The 18,721-nt window shown below is 35.6% G+C and overlaps 1 protein-coding gene across 3 annotated transcripts in view; it reads left to right on the forward strand.

Annotated features, from left to right (window-relative positions):
- Window positions 1-18,721, forward strand: part of LOC127425781 (cAMP-specific 3',5'-cyclic phosphodiesterase 4C-like) — a 142,644-nt gene that overhangs the window by 27,256 nt on the left and 96,667 nt on the right. The window contains exons 1-3 of one of the 3 annotated variants that reach the window (XM_051672026.1): window positions 2,410-2,459; window positions 5,877-5,963; window positions 6,191-6,378. In XM_051672026.1, the coding sequence (XP_051527986.1) occupies window positions 5,952-5,963; window positions 6,191-6,378 (200 nt within the window). In that variant the 5' untranslated portion in view covers window positions 2,410-2,459; window positions 5,877-5,951. Of the gene's footprint in view, window positions 1-2,409; window positions 2,460-5,876; window positions 5,964-6,190; window positions 6,379-11,314; window positions 11,663-18,721 lie in introns of those variants that run through there. The other 2 variants (XM_051672025.1, XM_051672024.1) reach the window with 2 other exon arrangements.

Genomic DNA, 18,721 nt, shown 5'->3' on the forward strand with positions numbered 1-18,721 from the left:
TTTTCAAGTTATGTCTTTATTTTCTAAGGTAGAGTCTATATCATAATTCCATTTTATCAAAGAAAAGGTACACTGCAATTATGCTATTAAATCACTGATTCTTGAGATACGGAAAAAAACGGTTGTCCTTATATTACCTGCAATTAATTAAAAAACTAACATCATATTGACATTGAATTTAATCAGAGATGATCATTAGAATGTTGTTAACAGAAACAAAATTCTCTTTATTTTATTGAAATTATGATACATTATCACTCGTTATCCCTAAAGCCACATGTCCTCACTTCTTAAAGGAATATTTATGGTTCAATACAAGTTTAATATAAGGTTAATTGACAGCATTTGTGGCATAATGTCGAATACCACAAAAATTTATTTCAACTAATTCCTCCTTTTCTTTAAAAAAAGCAAAAATTGAGGTAACAGTGAGGTACTTACAATGAAAGTGAACTGGGCCAATTTTTGTAGGGTTTAAAGCCAGAAGCTAAGAAATGTATAAAAGCCCTTACATTAACTCTTCTGTTAAAACTTGTCTGACAGTGGTGACAATTGAATACAGTGTATGGAGGTGACAATCAGTCGTGTACTCTCAAATCATTCTTAATCAAACGTGAATGCTATCTGATTGTTGCTATTTATTTATTGTCAGCATTTATAATGACAGCCCAATATAATCAACCTTAGAGACAAAAACAAACACAAGCTTTTCATCAAAGCCATAATCAGTTTCTATGTGGTTATTGAGAACATTCTGAATGAGACATAAAATAAAACTAATATATCTCAAATAGTTCACCCCAAAATGAAAATGCTGTTTATTATTATGTTTATAATTATTTACTCACCTTTATGTATTTCCAAACATGTATGTTTTCATATGCATGCATTTCTTGAGCTTGACAGACATAAGGTCACTATGAACTGTTGTTGTATGGAAAATAACTGTTATTTTTTTCCCTTTTGTTCTCCACCATCAATAACAGCATAAAAGTTTGGAACAACATGATGGTGAGTTAATAATGCCAACTTTCATTTTTAGCGAACTATTCCTTTTATTGAGGGTTTTGAATAAGTTTGCATGAATATTTTTCACAGTCATATTGCTGAATGAGCTATTGAATCTACTGTTCTGCCTTATTTTCTATGTTCCTATGCCCCCAGGGACACAAGAGAAACAGAGACTCAGTGTTCCTCCATGGTTATAGTTGCATTAGTTTTTCAGATATGGCATTTTGATGCGCTGAAGCATCTCCTGATGTTCTATGTGTTATGTCTGGATCTCTCTCTCTCTCTCTCTCTGAGGCGTATTGCTGGGCAGATGGGTGGGAGTAGTTAATCATATGTGTGTGCTGAGAGGGGCAGGATGCTCTGAGGAGGCCAACCAGCTGACAAAAACACTCATAACAAACACTTATTGATCAACATTCATAATATCCACCCAAGAACCAACCATTAATTTTGTGTTTTGTCCACAAACAATAACTTTTTGTCCTGGCTTATCTTAAAGAGGACATCTCTGGGCTTTGGTATTAGAGATAGCTAATGTTTTTAAGGTTTTTTTAAGGTTTTTTAAAACGGATGATATCACAGTAGAGAAAATTTGATGGAAAGAGGAAAGGTTGGTTTACTATTTTGCAATTTTAAATTGTATTTAATTTTCTCAGGACATCTCAGGCAATAATCTGAGTTTTCGAAGTAGTATGCATTTCTTTTTTCTGTGTAATGCAAATCCAAAGTGTAGATCCAAGCAAACCATTTATTGTTTAGTAATATCTATTTTAATATCCTTTCTGTTCTCTACAATCAGTTATTTATCAAAAACAACAAAAGAAACATTTAATTCTAATCACACATAGCATGAATGCTGTAAAGAAGCCATTCGACCAAACAAACACTACTGTCAAAGTCTCTGCCACAGGTCATAAAGAGACAGTAGCATTTTACAAATTAGGCATATAAACAACAAACATGCAACAATATACTGTATATATGCTATATAATATATGCAATTTCAATACACCATATTTATTTATTTATTTATTTTTATTTTCTCCCCTTTTCTCCCCAATTTGGAATGCCCAATTCCCAATGCGCTCTAAGTCCTCGTGGTGGCGTAGTGACTTGCCTCAATCCGGGTGGTGGAGGACGAATCTCAGTTGCCTCCACGTCTGAGACCGTCAATCTGCAGATCTTATCACGTGGCTTGTTGAGCGCATTACCACGGAGACATAGTGCATGTGGAGGCTTCATGCTATTCTCCACAGCATCCACGCACAACTCACCACGTGCCCCACCGAAAGAGAACCACATTATAGCGACCAAGAGGAGGTTATCCTATGTGACTCTACCCTCCCTAACGGGCCAATTTGGTTGCTTAGGAGACCTGGCTGGAGTCACTCAGCATGCCCTGGATTCGAACTCACGACTCCAGGGGTGGTAGTCAGCGTCAATACTCGGTGAGCTACCCAGGCCCCAATACACCATATTTACTGATGTAATACACGGAATATGTAAAAAAAAAATAAATAAATAAAAGCTAAAATGTCACCAAAATGATGAAAAACTAATGATAAAATAACATTTGTAAAATTGATATTTACGTAATTTAACAATTTGTAGGGTCCCCTGTATAATGAATAACAGCATTAGCTGAAAGAGAATTTATTTCATACTGTATGCAAGCAAAATGTACATTATAACTGAATTATATAACTAATTTCCAAATTAAAAGAGAAATCAAACCATGATATTGCAATGTATCACAATATATCGAATCGTGAAATGTGTATCGCAATACATATTGTATCATGAGGTGGCTGGCGATACCTAGCCCTATTTTTTTTAAATACAAGTCTTCTATAGGGGACATTAGGACTTATATGCAAAGGTTTTTAGTTGTTGGACAGACACTACAGTTAAAGAGGGTAAATATGAGATATTCCTATGAATCTTTGAAAAGTTAATACTCTCATTATTAAAATATTTTTTGTTTTACAAAATGCCCCCCAAATCACAATGTATAAGATTGGGAACACACATTTTTGCCCATGTTTACACAAACTGTGTTATAAATCACATATACATATTATATAAGCAAATAATACATTAATATCTTCAAAACAGTTGAGAAACTGTGCAAAGATTTTTTTATGTATGTTTAGTCGAAGTTGAGATTTCTGTTCCAAAGTGCTGAAAAATATAAATTAATTAAATAACTATTAAATATATTCACTGCTTGTTACTGTATTTATATTATGTGCATACAAAATACAACAGCTTTTAAACAGCTGTTTCACAGGAGGTTATCCATGGAAAATATGACTAAGTGACACTGAAATAATGATAATTATTTCCCATCTTTGGCAGTGACAGATAAACCAATCTAATTTATCTGCTAACCCAGAGCCATTCATCACCATGCCAATCTTTTGATATTACAGTCTTGGTTCAAGAGCTTCCCTGTAGTTTTGAGACTGAGTCATTGTAGCTATCACAGATTCACAGCTTACATGAAGCAATTAACAAACAGCCCCACAGTTTGTCAGCCTACGTCCTACAGCGTCCTGATCTTCATATTAGTCACCACTGCGGCTTTGTACTGTTTGTTTTAAATATGACAGATATAAAGAAAAAACTGATTACAGCAGCAGACAGCTCAACTGGAGCACTGGTGAAGAGACTTATGAGTTGATATCAGGGTTTGTTTGTGGCCTTCGCAGATGACTATTCAATGAATCCTTGATCCAATCCTGATGTCTTCTCTGGGATGTTTTGTTGTTTACCTCTCAGAGGTGAACTGTGAGAACGAGCGATTTTCACACTTTTGTAATGGTCTCACACCTCACACTGTTGCACAGAGAATCAAATGCACACAGCGTTAAACAAAGGCTGTAGTTGAGGGTGTTATGATGGTGTTAGGATTTCAGAATTAGTCATGTACGACTTAATACAAATTTTTTAGTTAGTGTTGTTTGCTAAAGGACTGGGTATACTTCGTTTTTCTACATTCCGGATCGGCTCGTGCCCGGTCGACCGCGTTTCCATTCAAAGTATATTCTTCTGACTGCAAGTGAATATGAACGTGTTTGACGCATGCTCACTACAGCTGCTTTGTTATGATCTTTTTGTACAGTCAATGGCTGCCGCATATGCCAATGATGTGCACAGATGAGGACCGCGTCTGCCGGTTGAGACAATCTGGAAAGAGCAGACTGTGATTATGACGAAATTTGCGTCATGCATACTGTGCGTGGAGCAATCAGCAACGCGGACAACCGAAGTATACTTTGGCCTCAAGGCAAGCATCACTTTTAGTATTGCTTACACTTAAGCCCAAAGTATATTTCAGTTTTGACACGAACACATAGTGTCTGCATGCAGTCGAACGCAAGCCTGTCAAAGTATACCTCATTTTACTGTGCACGCATACGCAGTTGGTTGGCGCATGCGCACTATGACTGCTAAGATACTGGACTATTTCTCTTCAGGAGTTTAGACACAAAAAAATGTCTTTATATTCCTACAGACTCAAGTTATACAAATGCAGGTTTCTCCTGACCTCCTCACTGACGCGTTCCACTGTTGCTGTTTCCAAATTCGTCTCCTGTTTATCGGCGATTATACAGTATCTTCTTCTAGAGCTTCTTCGGGACAGCAACGGCTCAATTGTGAGTGTTGCCACCTAGTGGACCCACTTATTAGTGCAAATAATTCCAGGTGCATGTGCATTCTGCACGTTCAAAGACACACGGTTAGAAAAATCAGCCTACGCGCAATCAGTGCTCAAGCACTCTGCTGTCACACATCATGTACGCAGATGCTCAGTGTTCGCGGAACATTTCTGCATTCTGGATCGGATTGGGCCCGGCCCACTGTATTGCCTTTCAAAGTAAACTTTTCTGACCGTGAACGAATAACGCGTTTAACGCATGCCCACAACTTTGTGATACTCTTTTAGTACCGTCAATGGCTGGCACATGTGCTGATGATGCGCACAGACAAGGTCCGTGTCCGTGGTTTGAGAAAATCTGGGCCAGGCCGTGCAGACTGCACCGATGACACAATTTGCGTCATGCATACTGTGCACGGAGTGATCAGCTATGCGGACAACTGAAGTATACTTTGGACTTTTTGGCTTTAGGTTTAGGGATTTGAAAAAGCCCTAACACTAAGCATTAAACTTCAATGCGAAACTCAAACCTGCCTCATTTATTCTATGGACTTGAATCATATAGTCAGCTCAAAAATTATTTGGACACTTGCACCACAGTATGTGATTGCATAAGATAACAAAGTATCAAAGCAAGTAGCAATTATCTTAAAGAAAATGATCTCAAGGACACTTTTCAAGCAACACATAATAGAAATTCTGTTCATAATGATGACAAATAATAAAGTATTTGGACACTTTCTTGTTTTCAAACTTTAGTGGAACAGATGAACTACACCAGTGGTTACTCTGCTAAGACACCTGTGTGAACTTTGATATTTTGTAATCTAACACAATGACATTTAAACATTTTTAAATCTGGCACAAGTGTCCAAATACTTTTTGGAGCCTGATGTTCTAGTACTGTTCTAAGTGATTGAATTTACAATTTTGGCTCAGTGTACAACAAAACAATCCAAGCCATATCTATTGACCAGGATATCATAGACATTTGGGGATGGGCTCTTTTTTACTTGGGCCAGTGAGCAAACACCCAGAACACCCTCAACCACATAGCAATGCCCTAGCAACCACACAGAATATTCTACAACCACTTAGCCCCACCCTACAACCACCCACAATACCCTAGCAATGTGGCGACAAGATTTAGTTGTATGTGATATAACATTAAGTGGAAAATAATTGTTTCTTTTTTATTTTGTAGCAATTTTCCTCACGGATAATCAAAAGCATCAGCAAGATGAGGTTCTGAATGATCAAACTGTGAGCTGTAGTAGAGATGGATAATATGGTATGTCTTGTTAACTTGATGAAACCATTAGTATTTAAAATGTTCCTTAATTATAAATCACAAAATATATTAAATTGGTGCTGTTCAATAAAAGTTGTTAGTATTAAAAAAATGTTGATTAGGTAAATTACAAATATTTCATAGAACAACTATTATTCTGCACTTCATACTAGCATTGCTAAACATTTTGCTTGGCTGACCCCATAACTATTGAATGTTTCACTCAGAGACGAAGGGCATCCCTTGTCCCCATCACACAGGATTCTCTGCACAGACCCAGCTATGCCATTTGCCGCAGATTCTCTGGGCCAGTCCTGCTTCCACCTTTGGCCCGTAGACACTCGACCCTGGATGCCAAGAAGTTACAGGACCTAGAAGCGTTGTACAAATCTGCCCTGGCCAGTGTGGAAACAAAGTGAGTCATCCCAGAACTTTCTCTGGCGAGTTAGTTTAGGGCTCTGGTAAAAATGTACGACATCAGATTGAAACTGTTGAGCTACTCTTCACTAGACCTCTGTTGATTAAAGCCCATCAAAGCATCACCTCTTACCAGTCTTTGAAATCAGAGACAGATTGCTGCTGTCATATGTGAAGAGGTTTCCAAAATGGACACAGAGTGAGCAGCAGAGTTTCCGCTAAGAAATTTTGGTGCCAGCCAATGTGTCTGGGAATGATAATGTTTGCTGGACAAATTGGAAAAAATCTGGTCATTTCATTTCATTGTTTATTTTGCATTGTAACCCGATGGAATATACATAATAATGTGATATAATAATGACACAAAATGAACGCTAAAGCAAAAAAACTGAACTAAATTTGCCACGTCCTTCTGTTTACAAAGAAATATTGAAAGATTCCTCTTTTGTAAGTCACTTTGGATAAAAGCGTCTGCCAAATGAATAAATGTAAAATGTAAATGAAATAACAAAAATCGTTTGGTTATGTCTAGGGCTGTGCGATATGAATAATATGCTTCTTATCTGACACACGCATCTGTGTTTCATAAGAGTGTCACGTGCGCTTTTTCTGGATCACGAAAGTGCAGGTGAGTCTAGCAGGCTTCCCGAAATTTACAAGAAACTAGAGCAGGTCGGGATCACTCACGCTACTTCATTTTTGACCCAGGGAAAACCCTGAAGCGAAAACACATCTCCACAGAATGGGATGACTCCCAAACAAGTCAAGAAAATGAAGAGTAGCTTGTTATTAAAATAGGTGTGACATCTGGACATTAAATAAAGCATGCGAAAGAATATTATGAAAGCCAAAAAATGTGCTCCATGTTATCTCGGTCATGTATGTTTTTGCAAGAAGGGTTTATAATTATTTAAAATTTATTTTCTGCAAGAAGTGTTTACATAATTTTGGTTATTTTCTGCAAGAAGTGATTATTTTATTTTCGTTTATATATATATATATATATACACACTTATGCAGCTTATTATTTTCTTTGTTCCATTGTTTTGGGAAGATCTTTGGGATCTTTTGGGAATTTCTTGAGGAAAGTTTATAATAATACAAATAATATCAGACTGAAAATGTGGCATAATTCGCAATGTAGCATTATGGTAATTATTTTTAACCAAGTTTTTTTTTATTTTATTTTATTACTTTTTTTCTATTAGTTCCAAATAAAGAGAAAATTATATAAGAAGAAATATTTAATTCACTGACTGGATTATCCCAAAATAGGCATAACAATATGGTTATTTAATATATAAACCAATTTTAATTGGTTTTTAAAAAATAAACTGTGGTATCATTATCATGATAAAATTACTCATACGTGATGTAAGGGGTATTGAGCACCCCTTATGTCATATAATTTCCTAATTTCCTTGATTCTTGATTTTTCTGACTATTTTCCTCAGATTTTTCATTGCATAAAAGCACCACTAGAAGACGCAAGGCCGTTTTAATTTGATTCTGAAGTGAGAAGCTTCTCAATACGGACACATAAGATGGGAATAATGCAGACTGTAGTGTGAAGGTTTTACCCATGTTTCCATTAATCATGGTATATCTCAGCTCTGTAGGTCCATACAATGCAAGTGAATGGTGACCAGAACTCCAACAGCTCCAAAAACGAATATAAAGTCAGAATAAAAGTAATCATATTACTCCAGTGGTTTAATCAATGTCTTCTGAAGCTATCCAGTTTTGTGGGGGTAAGAACAGACCAAAATATAAGTCCTTTTTCACCATACATCTTGACAGCAGTTTCCATGGTGGTCATGATTTCAAGCTCAATTAAACTTCCTATAGCGCAATCTAGCAATCTGCACATGCGTCAAACTGTAGTTGGAAGTGTAATCGAGCTTTAAATAATTATCATGTATAGTTACTGCAATTGCAAGATGTACAGTGATAAAGGAGTTATATTTTGGTCTGTTCTCACCCAAATCCAACTGGATCGCTTCAGAAGACATTGATTAAACCACTGGAGTCATATGAATTACTTTTATACTGACTTTATCTCCTTTTTGGAGCTTCAAAGGCCTGATCACCATTCACTTGCATTGTATGGACCTAGAGTATATAGCTGAGGTATTCTTCTAAAAATCTTTGTCTGAGTTCAGCAGAAGGAAGAAAGTCATACAAATCCTAGAAGGCATGAGGGTGAGTATATGATGAGATAATTTCATATATAAACTATCCCTTTAAACATGCTTGATATTTCAGAGCTGACTATAGAAAAAATTTAGTAGTGTATGACGGGGAATCTGAAGTCATGCGGCGATTAGCCAATGGAAATCGAGCATGCGTGGCCACAAAGCTCAAGAAATGGAGATTGCGAATAAACACTCGAAGGGGAGCTCCACAATAAAGGAAAAGTAAATTCCATTGTGGCAGGAAAACTAGTGGCTATTTAGTTTTCATGTCAGTTTGTCGTTTCTGAATGACTTGACAGTTGGGTAGTGTGTGATGCCCAGTTTTTTCTGTAGCCACTTACATAGTCTGTAAGTGTGTGATGAGGTAGTGACTTACACTACAGTACTGTTCATATAGTGAACATTTTTATCCAACTTGTTACTCTTCTGAGGCAAAGCCACTTCGAAGATCCAGGGGGTGAATTCCCATCAGCATTATTTTCACCCTTGAAGGGCATTGAGGGAAGGGGATACCACTAGAAGGGTTGTTCCATACGAAAGTGAGCAAATGAATCCTTTCTCGAAGGGCCTTTCTACAAGACTGTTAGCTATAGGGTACATTCATACAGTAATGGTGCCATGTTCCTTTCAGAGTACCTTCTTCAAAGGCTCTGCCCTTCAGAGTGAGTAGGGCATAGGGACAATCACTTTCGATTGGAATTCGCCCCGAACTGATGGTGAATGTGGCAACTACCAAAACTTCTGTCAAGACAGCACATTGAAAATGTAGTTAAATAGTTTACCATCATCCCAAAAGTTAATATTGAGGTTATTTGAGATATACAATTACGTAGCTATTTATTAGGAACACTGTGGTCCTAATAAAGTTCCCAATGTGGTCTTCTGCTGTTGTAGCCCATACGCCTCAAGATTCGATGTGTTGTGCATTCTGAGATTCTATTCTGCTCACTACAATTGTACAAAGTGGTTACCTGAGTTACCATAGCCTTTATGTCTGCTCAAACCAGTCTGGCCATTCTCCGTTGACCTCTCTTATCAACAAGGCATTTTTGCAGAACTGCCACTCACTGGATGTTTTATTTTTTGTTTTTGGCACCATTCTGAATAAACTCTTGAGACTGTTGTGCGTGAAAATCCCAGGAGATCAGCAGTTACACAAATACTCAAACCAGCCCATCTGGCACCAACAATCATCTCACGGACTAAATCATTGAGATAACATTTTTTCCCCATTTTGATGGTTGATGTGAACATGAACTGAAGCTCATGACACATATCTGCATGATTTTATGCATTGCACTGCAGCCACATGATGGCTGATTAGATTATCAGATGAATAAATAGGTGTACAGGTGTTCCTTATAAAGTGTTCAGTGAGTGTAAGTGAGGTTGGCTAACACGCTAAAGCTAGCGGCAACACATTGTGTACGCTTGAAATGTCACTTTCTTCAGATGAAAACGGTGAATGCTTTCGTGTAGTAAAAAACTGTTAGTGTTCCATATGTGTGCATATACAAAGTGTGTTATTTGAGACACAGCTCAACTCTTTCCTCCAAAACATGAATGTTAATCACTTGTCAGTTAAAATGACCTGGGAAAGCAAATTAATGAAAGGTCATGGAGATTTGAGTAGAGGTTGGATATGACTCCCAAATGCTGTGTTTACTTATCTGTTAAAAGGGCACAATGACTCAAAATGAGAGCATATAAGTGAAGAGTCAGAAGTTGTAGTCACTATGCACCCTGTTTTATTTTTAGGTGACCATAATAATAATATAATAAAATTATATTATATTCACCATATATTATATTATGTCACCAGGTGCTTTTCACACTTTCCACTTAAAAACAATTTTAATCGTCAAGATACATGAACATTGAAATAAAATAGTTTGACATCTATATGACCTAAAGAGCTGATTAAAGTTGCTAATAAGAAATGATTACAACTGGTATTGCAGCAAATTATTTTATTTTTGTTGTTGTTACATTTGAGCTTCACAGAACACCATTAAATACATCAGACAATACATTAAGAAACCAAATAAATAAGCAAATGAATAAATGAAATACAATTTAATAAAATTACACAATTTTAAAAAGCCCCCGCATAGCCAAAAAGTGAATTTGTGTTGGTAGAACAACTAATATGTAGGTTGCACTTGTAGGAGTCGCAGAGGCAACAATTTTCTTTTATTATTATTATTATTATTGTTGTTGTTGTTGTTGTTGTTGTTGTTGTTGTTTTTGTTTCATTTCTTATTAGGCTATCTTCTTGTATACTTATGCACAATACACATCTTAAACTTGTTTATTTCAATGTTTATTGTTTTGAACTGTTAAAAGAGAGGGGGTGTAAAGCAGCTGGTGATGTAATGCAATCTGGGCGTCACTTACTCACGTCCCTTGGCTGGATTATATCTGCCTCAGCAAACACTCTCCCACTTCAGACAGATATAAGCCGCATATATTACGCGACGCTGGACGTTTTGCCTTTTTGTTGACCGTCAGACCTCCCTATTTCTCAGTGTTTGCGTTCACTCCATCGGTGCAATACGAAATTACACTGGACTATGCGAAGTGTGACTGAGCGGGTGTACAACAGCTTTGACTCTCCAACACACAATTTTTGTATATATATATATATATATATATATATATATATATATATATATATATATATATATATATATATATATATATTGAGGATTTTCTTGTCTTTTGACGTAATAACTTAAGCGTATCGGGCGGTGTCCTCATTTCAGCACCTATTACTGGTGGACAGCTCTTTGGACATTGAGTAATTATCCTAGACTGCACACTTTGATTATTTATTATTCCTGACTTTGGACAGAAGAGACGGTGCTCAACTTTTGTAGCGATGGAGCGCTCGGCGCTAAGCAGGGAGGGTGCAGGTTTGGCCAAACCACCCAAACATCTTTGGAGGCAACCCCGGACTCACATCCGAATCAAACAGCGGTACCACTCCGACACCGAACGGTACTTGTGCTGTAACAGAGCCATGGAGAAGCAGCGTCCAGGTCTTAAAAAAACACGAATGTCCTGGCCGTCTTCTTTTCATAAACGGTAAATCTTACTTTAGATAGGTATGAGTTCTCCGTAAATGCAATAGAGGAGAGTTGTCAGATAGGGACATTTTTACATGGGCTATATGTCAGTAACTACTGTATGAAGTTTTAAGTCAAAAGTGAAATTGCACAAATACTTGTTTTTTTCTAACAAGGTTTTGTATGTTACATGACCAAGTCTGTTATCCAAACTAAATATTTAAATATAATATTTTATGCAATAGCTGTTGGATAAATAAGTGAACACAATAAAACCCAGCTGGCATAAATTAATGCTAGATTCATCTAAAGATCACAAGATTACTGTGTTCCCAGGGCATTTTCAGGTTGTGACAATTTGTCAAATTGATGTTGAGGCAAGTTGTCACATGTATTTTATGAGTTGTAATTGTATACAATTCAGTAAGTACAATATCTGTTGGCTCAAACTATATTTAAATCATATTTGTTCCTAAACATTTCAGCTGAACAGCATTAAAAAGCCTAAATTTAAATGAATTAATAAACAACGTGTCAATCAACAGCAGGTTCCCATTGTGACCTTTCCCCATATACAGTATATATATATATATATATATATATATATATATATATACACACACACACACACACACACACACACACAGGGTTGGGGAGTAACGGAATATGTGTAACGGGAATACGTATTTAAAATACAAAATATAAGTAACTGTATTCCACTACAGTTACAATTTAAATAATTGGTAATTAGAATACAGTTACATTCAAAAAGTATTTTGATTACTGAAGAGATTACTTTGCATTTTATTGTCATTTGTTTCATTTAATATTTAGTCCTTTCAGATGGAAAAAATGTATACATATAAATGATGCGATCCAAAGTGCATTTGAACAGCGGTGAAACACTTTCTTATAATGTGCTATATTCATAAGAGCAAACAGAGAAGTAAGTCTGAAGTAAGTTTGGAGCAGAAGAAAGAAACAAACCTTGTGTAAATCGTCAGCTTTACGCTAAGCTAAAATGCTATTTCTAGCCATTTTACATGCTTATGTTACCAGGCACGATCATATTTTTTTATCAAGAAAATTCACGTTGGATCATAATTTCTTTTTTCAAGTAAGACCTTTCATATTAGGGCAAACCTCGTATTCTTAATAATAATTTTTGTATTGTTTTCCTGTAAAAATTTCGAAAAATCCTTAAAACAAGATCAATTTGATTTATCTCGTTTTAGAAACAACACTGCATAAGATATATAGGTTTTTCAGGGAATGTATTTTTAACATGTGTATTTTGTCTTACTGTACTGGCAGAGTTTTTATAGTCAAAACAAGTGAAAAAAATCTACCAGTGCTGAAGAAGTAATCTAAAGTGTTTAGAATACGTTACTGACCTTGAGTAATCTAACAGAATATGTTACAAATGATATTTTACAGCATGTATTCTGTAATCTGTAGTGGAATACATTTCAAAAGTAACTCTCCCAACCCTGTGTGTGTGTGTGTATATATATATATATATATATATATATATATATATATATATATATATATATATATATATATACAGTATATACACATAGACTATGAGGTACTTGCCTTTACAGAAATTCACTTCCACTTAATTACCGGAATAAAACATGGGAGAACTAGCCCCGTTCTACACAGAGAAGTGAAGTCAGAATGTTGTATCCATTCACTTTACATTTCATAATCATCACGTTTCCTTCAGTCAAATGTTAGGGTTTAAAACAAGACTAATTTAAAACATTTAAATTAAAACCCTTTTCATTGAGCCAACATTGTCACCAGACACCTACATAGCGCTTTATTAAAATGAAAGTGCAAGTTATACACAATGTGGCCATGAGATGTTGCATTAAAAATAGCTGATGGTAAGGAAGTGTATGGTGCATGAGTGCTGCTAGTTTGGCATTGAGATTTGAATAGTGCTGAATCGCACAGAATCAGAAGTAGGTGTACTAAAGTGACTCATTGCTCTGAATTGTATTTGTTTGCTTAAGTTTATGACATTCATATCCCCCACATTACCCTTTTCTGACTGTACATTACAACTGTGCCTTTCAGCGAAATATATATGCTTTATATCCTTACGTTTCATCCAGAGATACAGATGGCACATATCCAATACTAGCCTCTTGTGCATGTGGGCAGACTTTTGAGAGAGGTCTTTTATAAATGGAAATGTTTATACTGAAGATTCATTATGCATTATAGTCTTTTGACTTTGTTTTGCTCAGATCTCCATTCAGATTTAGTGGCACTCTTTTGTCTTCTTTCCTGCTATTCCTTGGACACTACAAAGAAAAACCCAGGAGAGGTCATTTAAATGATCCTTTGACTCCTCTCTACCCCAGCGCTCTCGTTTAATGCACACATAACCTTTAAAAAGCAGAGAATGTGCTAATAGGCATCTATGGTCTCCAGGATTTTTAATTTCATTTTGTTTTCTGTGACATGTTAGAGTAAGTTGAGTGAGCATATATTGTGAATTTGTTTTTTCTCCATCTGTATATGCAACATTGATCATCAGCATTTAAACACGTTCACGTTTACACAGTGTTTCAAAACGCTGCTTTCTGCAAAAACCCTGGAATAAGCTGCTTTCTTAAGTGCATGTAAACAAGGTCACTGTGGCTCTGCGGTGCATTACTCACTTTGGTCAAGCATCCCAACCAGCAGGGGCGGTTCTAGGGTCAGTGGATATTTGGGGCTTAGCCCAGATCTCTATGGATATGTATGGGGCCATGCTTTGATGAAATATAATACACTCAATAAAAAAAGTTAAAATGTTACATCTGTGCGGTGTCATTTATAAAGTAAATCTTTAAACATTACTGAAACTAAAACTAAAAGGTCCCACTAACTTTTGTCTCAGCTTCAGATACGTTCAAAGGTCAGACATTGTATGCTTTTAAAACTATTACTTTAAAACATGATTTAAAAAATACAAAATGTTTGTCTCTTTCGGCTTTCTGTAGTTTGACGGACTTTGTGTACAACTGACAGTTTTGAAGCCTATTACTGATCCTTTATGTGTTTTAAGTTAGTTTAGAACATAGCAGGATGTAAATATGCTAAAATAGGTGTTTATGGAAAAAAAATAAAAAATAAAGCAGATTCTATTTGCTATTTAAACCTTAGTGCAAATAGTGGCAAATATTATTTGCACTCCAACCCTGGTACAAATGGTAGATGCTGTTTGCACTCCAGTGAAAATAGTGGCAGATGCTATTTGCACTCCTAATTAATAACTAACAGTATAGGGCAGCATGTTTATTGTGTTTATTTAGAGTCCCACAGACACACTTCACCAACCCCTACACTTAAACCTAATCCGTTCCTTCCCTTACAAAAATTAAACATGGTTTTTACTACAGTAACCATAGTATCACCAATGTATTTTGTAGTAAAATCATAGTAACCACAAAATTAAACATGGTTACTATATAAACATATAAACATAGTAATTTAGTTGCCGCCAAACATTTGGTTACTACAATATTACTATAGTAAAATTACCTTTACATTAATTTGTATGTATTATTATAAGTAGTATTAAAGAAAATATTAAGAGAGGAGACAGGAAACAGAACGAGAAAATGAGTGCAACAAATGTGGAATAGAACCAGTATCGAAAAGGCATATTCGCACTGGCGTTATGCCCCACGCCACTGAAGCGAGACTCACAATGCAGTTTGTCATAAATTTCTATGTTTCCAATAGCACTGTGCGGCAGGTGTTATTTATACCTGGGTGCAAATAATTACTCCGAAAAAATAATTGCTAGGTTTGCCAAAGTTTGTGAGGTTCATGGAATCGTGTCTTAATAAAAGAGTTCTGCAAAAAATGCAAATATCCTAGCTCATGACATAAAGTTTGCAAATACTTAGAGCACATTTGTATATATTACTCATTGTTTTCAGGATTATATATCTTAATATTTGATACTGCATCTGGGTGGACCAACTCTCAACACAATTTCTAATATCCAGGCAAACAGGCATTTTGACCTTTCAGACTCTATTGACACGAGTGCTCTTCTTGCATGCATGATGCTGTGTAGAAAGACTGGTATCCTTAATTTATATATATATATATATATATATATATATATATATATATATATATATATATATATATATATATATATACTGTATATAGTATCTGGTACTTTTGACATCACTACACGATGATTAAAACATTCAGGGCCTTAGTGAAAATATTCAGGACTTAGGCCCATGCTGACACATTAGCTCAACCAGTGGCTTGAGTTTGGGGCAGGACCAGTGGCAGATGGGGAGAATGTTCAGGAAAACTGTTTGTCCCTTTTTTTTTATTTATTTATTTTATTTTATTTTTTTGCAGTTCTATTTGGTGACGATAGTGGCACAGAAATTACACACTTCACCTTTAATGGACTGAGTCATTTTTTTGTTTGTTTATTTTTTTCAGTTACTGTACTAATACCATTGTAGAAATAAGGCACGTGCCGTTCACAATTTTGGGTGAACTAATCCTTTAAATTAGTTAAACTACAGACAAGCTACAGTAGTAAGCTACACTACAAGCTACTAACAAAAAGTACCTAACAGCATTGAAGTATTATTTAAAATATATATATTTGCAGACACATAATCAGATGATAATAGTTAATTCTGCTATGATTGCAGAATTTTAGAATATCACCTGATAGTTATACTGTATATGAAATTAGGGTGACATTCCTTTATGAACATTAACCATGGTTTTACAACATTAATCATAATTAACCATGGTGTTTGAAGTAAAACCATAGTAACCACAACATTAACGATCATTACTATAGTCATGGTTACTATGATATTAGTATAGTATCCATGGTTATGGATACTAGTCAAACCATAATTAATTGTATCAAGACCCATGTTTTCCACCAAAACAACATGGTTACTACAGTCATGGTTACTAAAACCATGATTAATTTTCATAAGGGTTAAACAAATAGACTGATAACGCTAAATTGAACATAACTTTATACTTAATATACAGTAATAAACTAGTGAAAAACTATTTTATATAACTGGATCGAAATATAGTGATTGTAGCAATAAACTAAATATTTCACTTGAAAAAAGAAGGCAAAGTCTCTTTAAGGCTGCAAAGGGCTCAAGTAAATCAGTGAATCATTTATGTGAACTAGTTCATTTACATGAACTTTCCAAAAAAAAAAAAAAAAGACTTACTAAAATTAATCGATGCTCCCTACACTGAATATAGGGGAATCGTTTATTTCGGGAACTGTCTGAAAGAATAAAGAAATTATTTGGTTTGCCCAGTGCTACCTGAGAGAGAAAGGGTGGTTTAGGTGAGCATATTTGATTACTTTCTCAGCTCTAGGGCTGGGAATTGATACAGATTTCTTGATTCGATTCTGATTCACAAGCTCTCAGTTTGTTTCAATTCTATATCGATGGGTATATTTCAGTTATAATGTCCCTTTTGATTACATATCAAAGAAATTCTCTCCCAGCTAATGCTTTTAATTATACAGGGGGCCTTCTAACTAGGTACATTATGAAAATATTATTTTACTAATTATATTTTATTAGTTTTTCATCACGTTGGTCACATTTTGGTTTTTTAAAAATGAACAAATCCATGTATTCAATAAATAAATAAGATATTATATGTCATATATAATTTTGTTTAATTTTTATTGTTTAATTACATAATATTTTATGTAAAAAAAAGTATTTACATTGATTTGTTGAACACCTAAAACTGGTACTGTCTCTTAAAACAAAACCGGCATTTCTGAAAAGAGCATCTGTCATCTGTGCCATGCCTGATTAGAATTAAATGTTAATTTATTTATTTATTTTTGATCAACAACTGACTGTAGAGAACAGAAAAGGTATTAAACGAGACATTATTCAATGACAAATTAGTCGTGTGGATCTCGTCTTTGGACACGCATTACATGGAACATCTTTTACACTCAACTATGCAGTGAAAGGATCTCGCTGCTGAATGCTCCACCACTATACTACACAATTACTGGTGAGTGAAATGTAAACATTTACCAGCCTGTTGGCAAATATACTGTATACATTTTATATACATAGCAAGAAATTTGGTTGCAAATGCGAGTGATTTCCTCTCACTGAAGTGGAGCAAAGGTCTTCATTCAACTCTGGATCTTTCTGGATTGGAACTCAAAATCAAGGGCATAGGGGCTTAAGGCTTCTGAAAGTGAACAGGCTCCATGCTGAAGATACTTTAATTGCAGTGCATGTGACTATATTAAGCCATCCTTAATTTCATCTTTCAATGATACTCCCATGAATATTCTTCACTGAACTCATTATTAATAAAGCACTGCTTTCAACAGTAATTTGTCCTTAAGTGCACACAATATCCAAGTCTGTTTTTTTTCCCTTTGGCAAGGACATACAATCTAAAGTCTAGTCCTACTGTAAGATGTGCATCATGCTTTCAAGCCCTTTCCATTTTGTTGCCAGAAGGTCTTGCTGAGGTTTTACCCTCAAGTGTCACAATACAAAATGTGGGTCATACAAGTTTTAACACACCACCCCAGGAACACTGAATAATGCCTTAAAGCATGTTCTCACCACCTGCCTAATATTATGTAGGTCCCCTTCGTGCTGCCAAAACAGCGCCAAACCGCATCTCAGAATAGCATTCTGAGATGCTATTCTTCTCACCACAACTGTAAAGAGCGGTTATCTGAGTTACCATAGACTTTGTCAGTTTCGAACCAGTCTGGCCATTCTCTGTTGACCTCTCTCATCAACAAGACATTTCCGTCCACAGAACTGCCGTTCACTGGATGTTTTTTTGTTTTTGGCACAATTTTGGAGTAAATACTAGAGGCTGTTGTGCATGAAAATCCCAGGAGATCAGCAGTTAAAGAAATACTCAAACCAGCCTGTCTGGCACCAACAATAATCCATGCAATTATCTAATCAGCCAATCGTGTGGCAGCAGTGCAGTGCATAAAATCATGCAGATATGGGTCAGGAGTTTCAGTTAATGTTCACATCAACCATCAGAT

The sequence above is a fragment of the Myxocyprinus asiaticus genome, chromosome 35 (assembly GCF_019703515.2).
Source record: "Myxocyprinus asiaticus isolate MX2 ecotype Aquarium Trade chromosome 35, UBuf_Myxa_2, whole genome shotgun sequence".
Classification (NCBI taxonomy): domain Eukaryota; kingdom Metazoa; phylum Chordata; class Actinopteri; order Cypriniformes; family Catostomidae; genus Myxocyprinus; species Myxocyprinus asiaticus.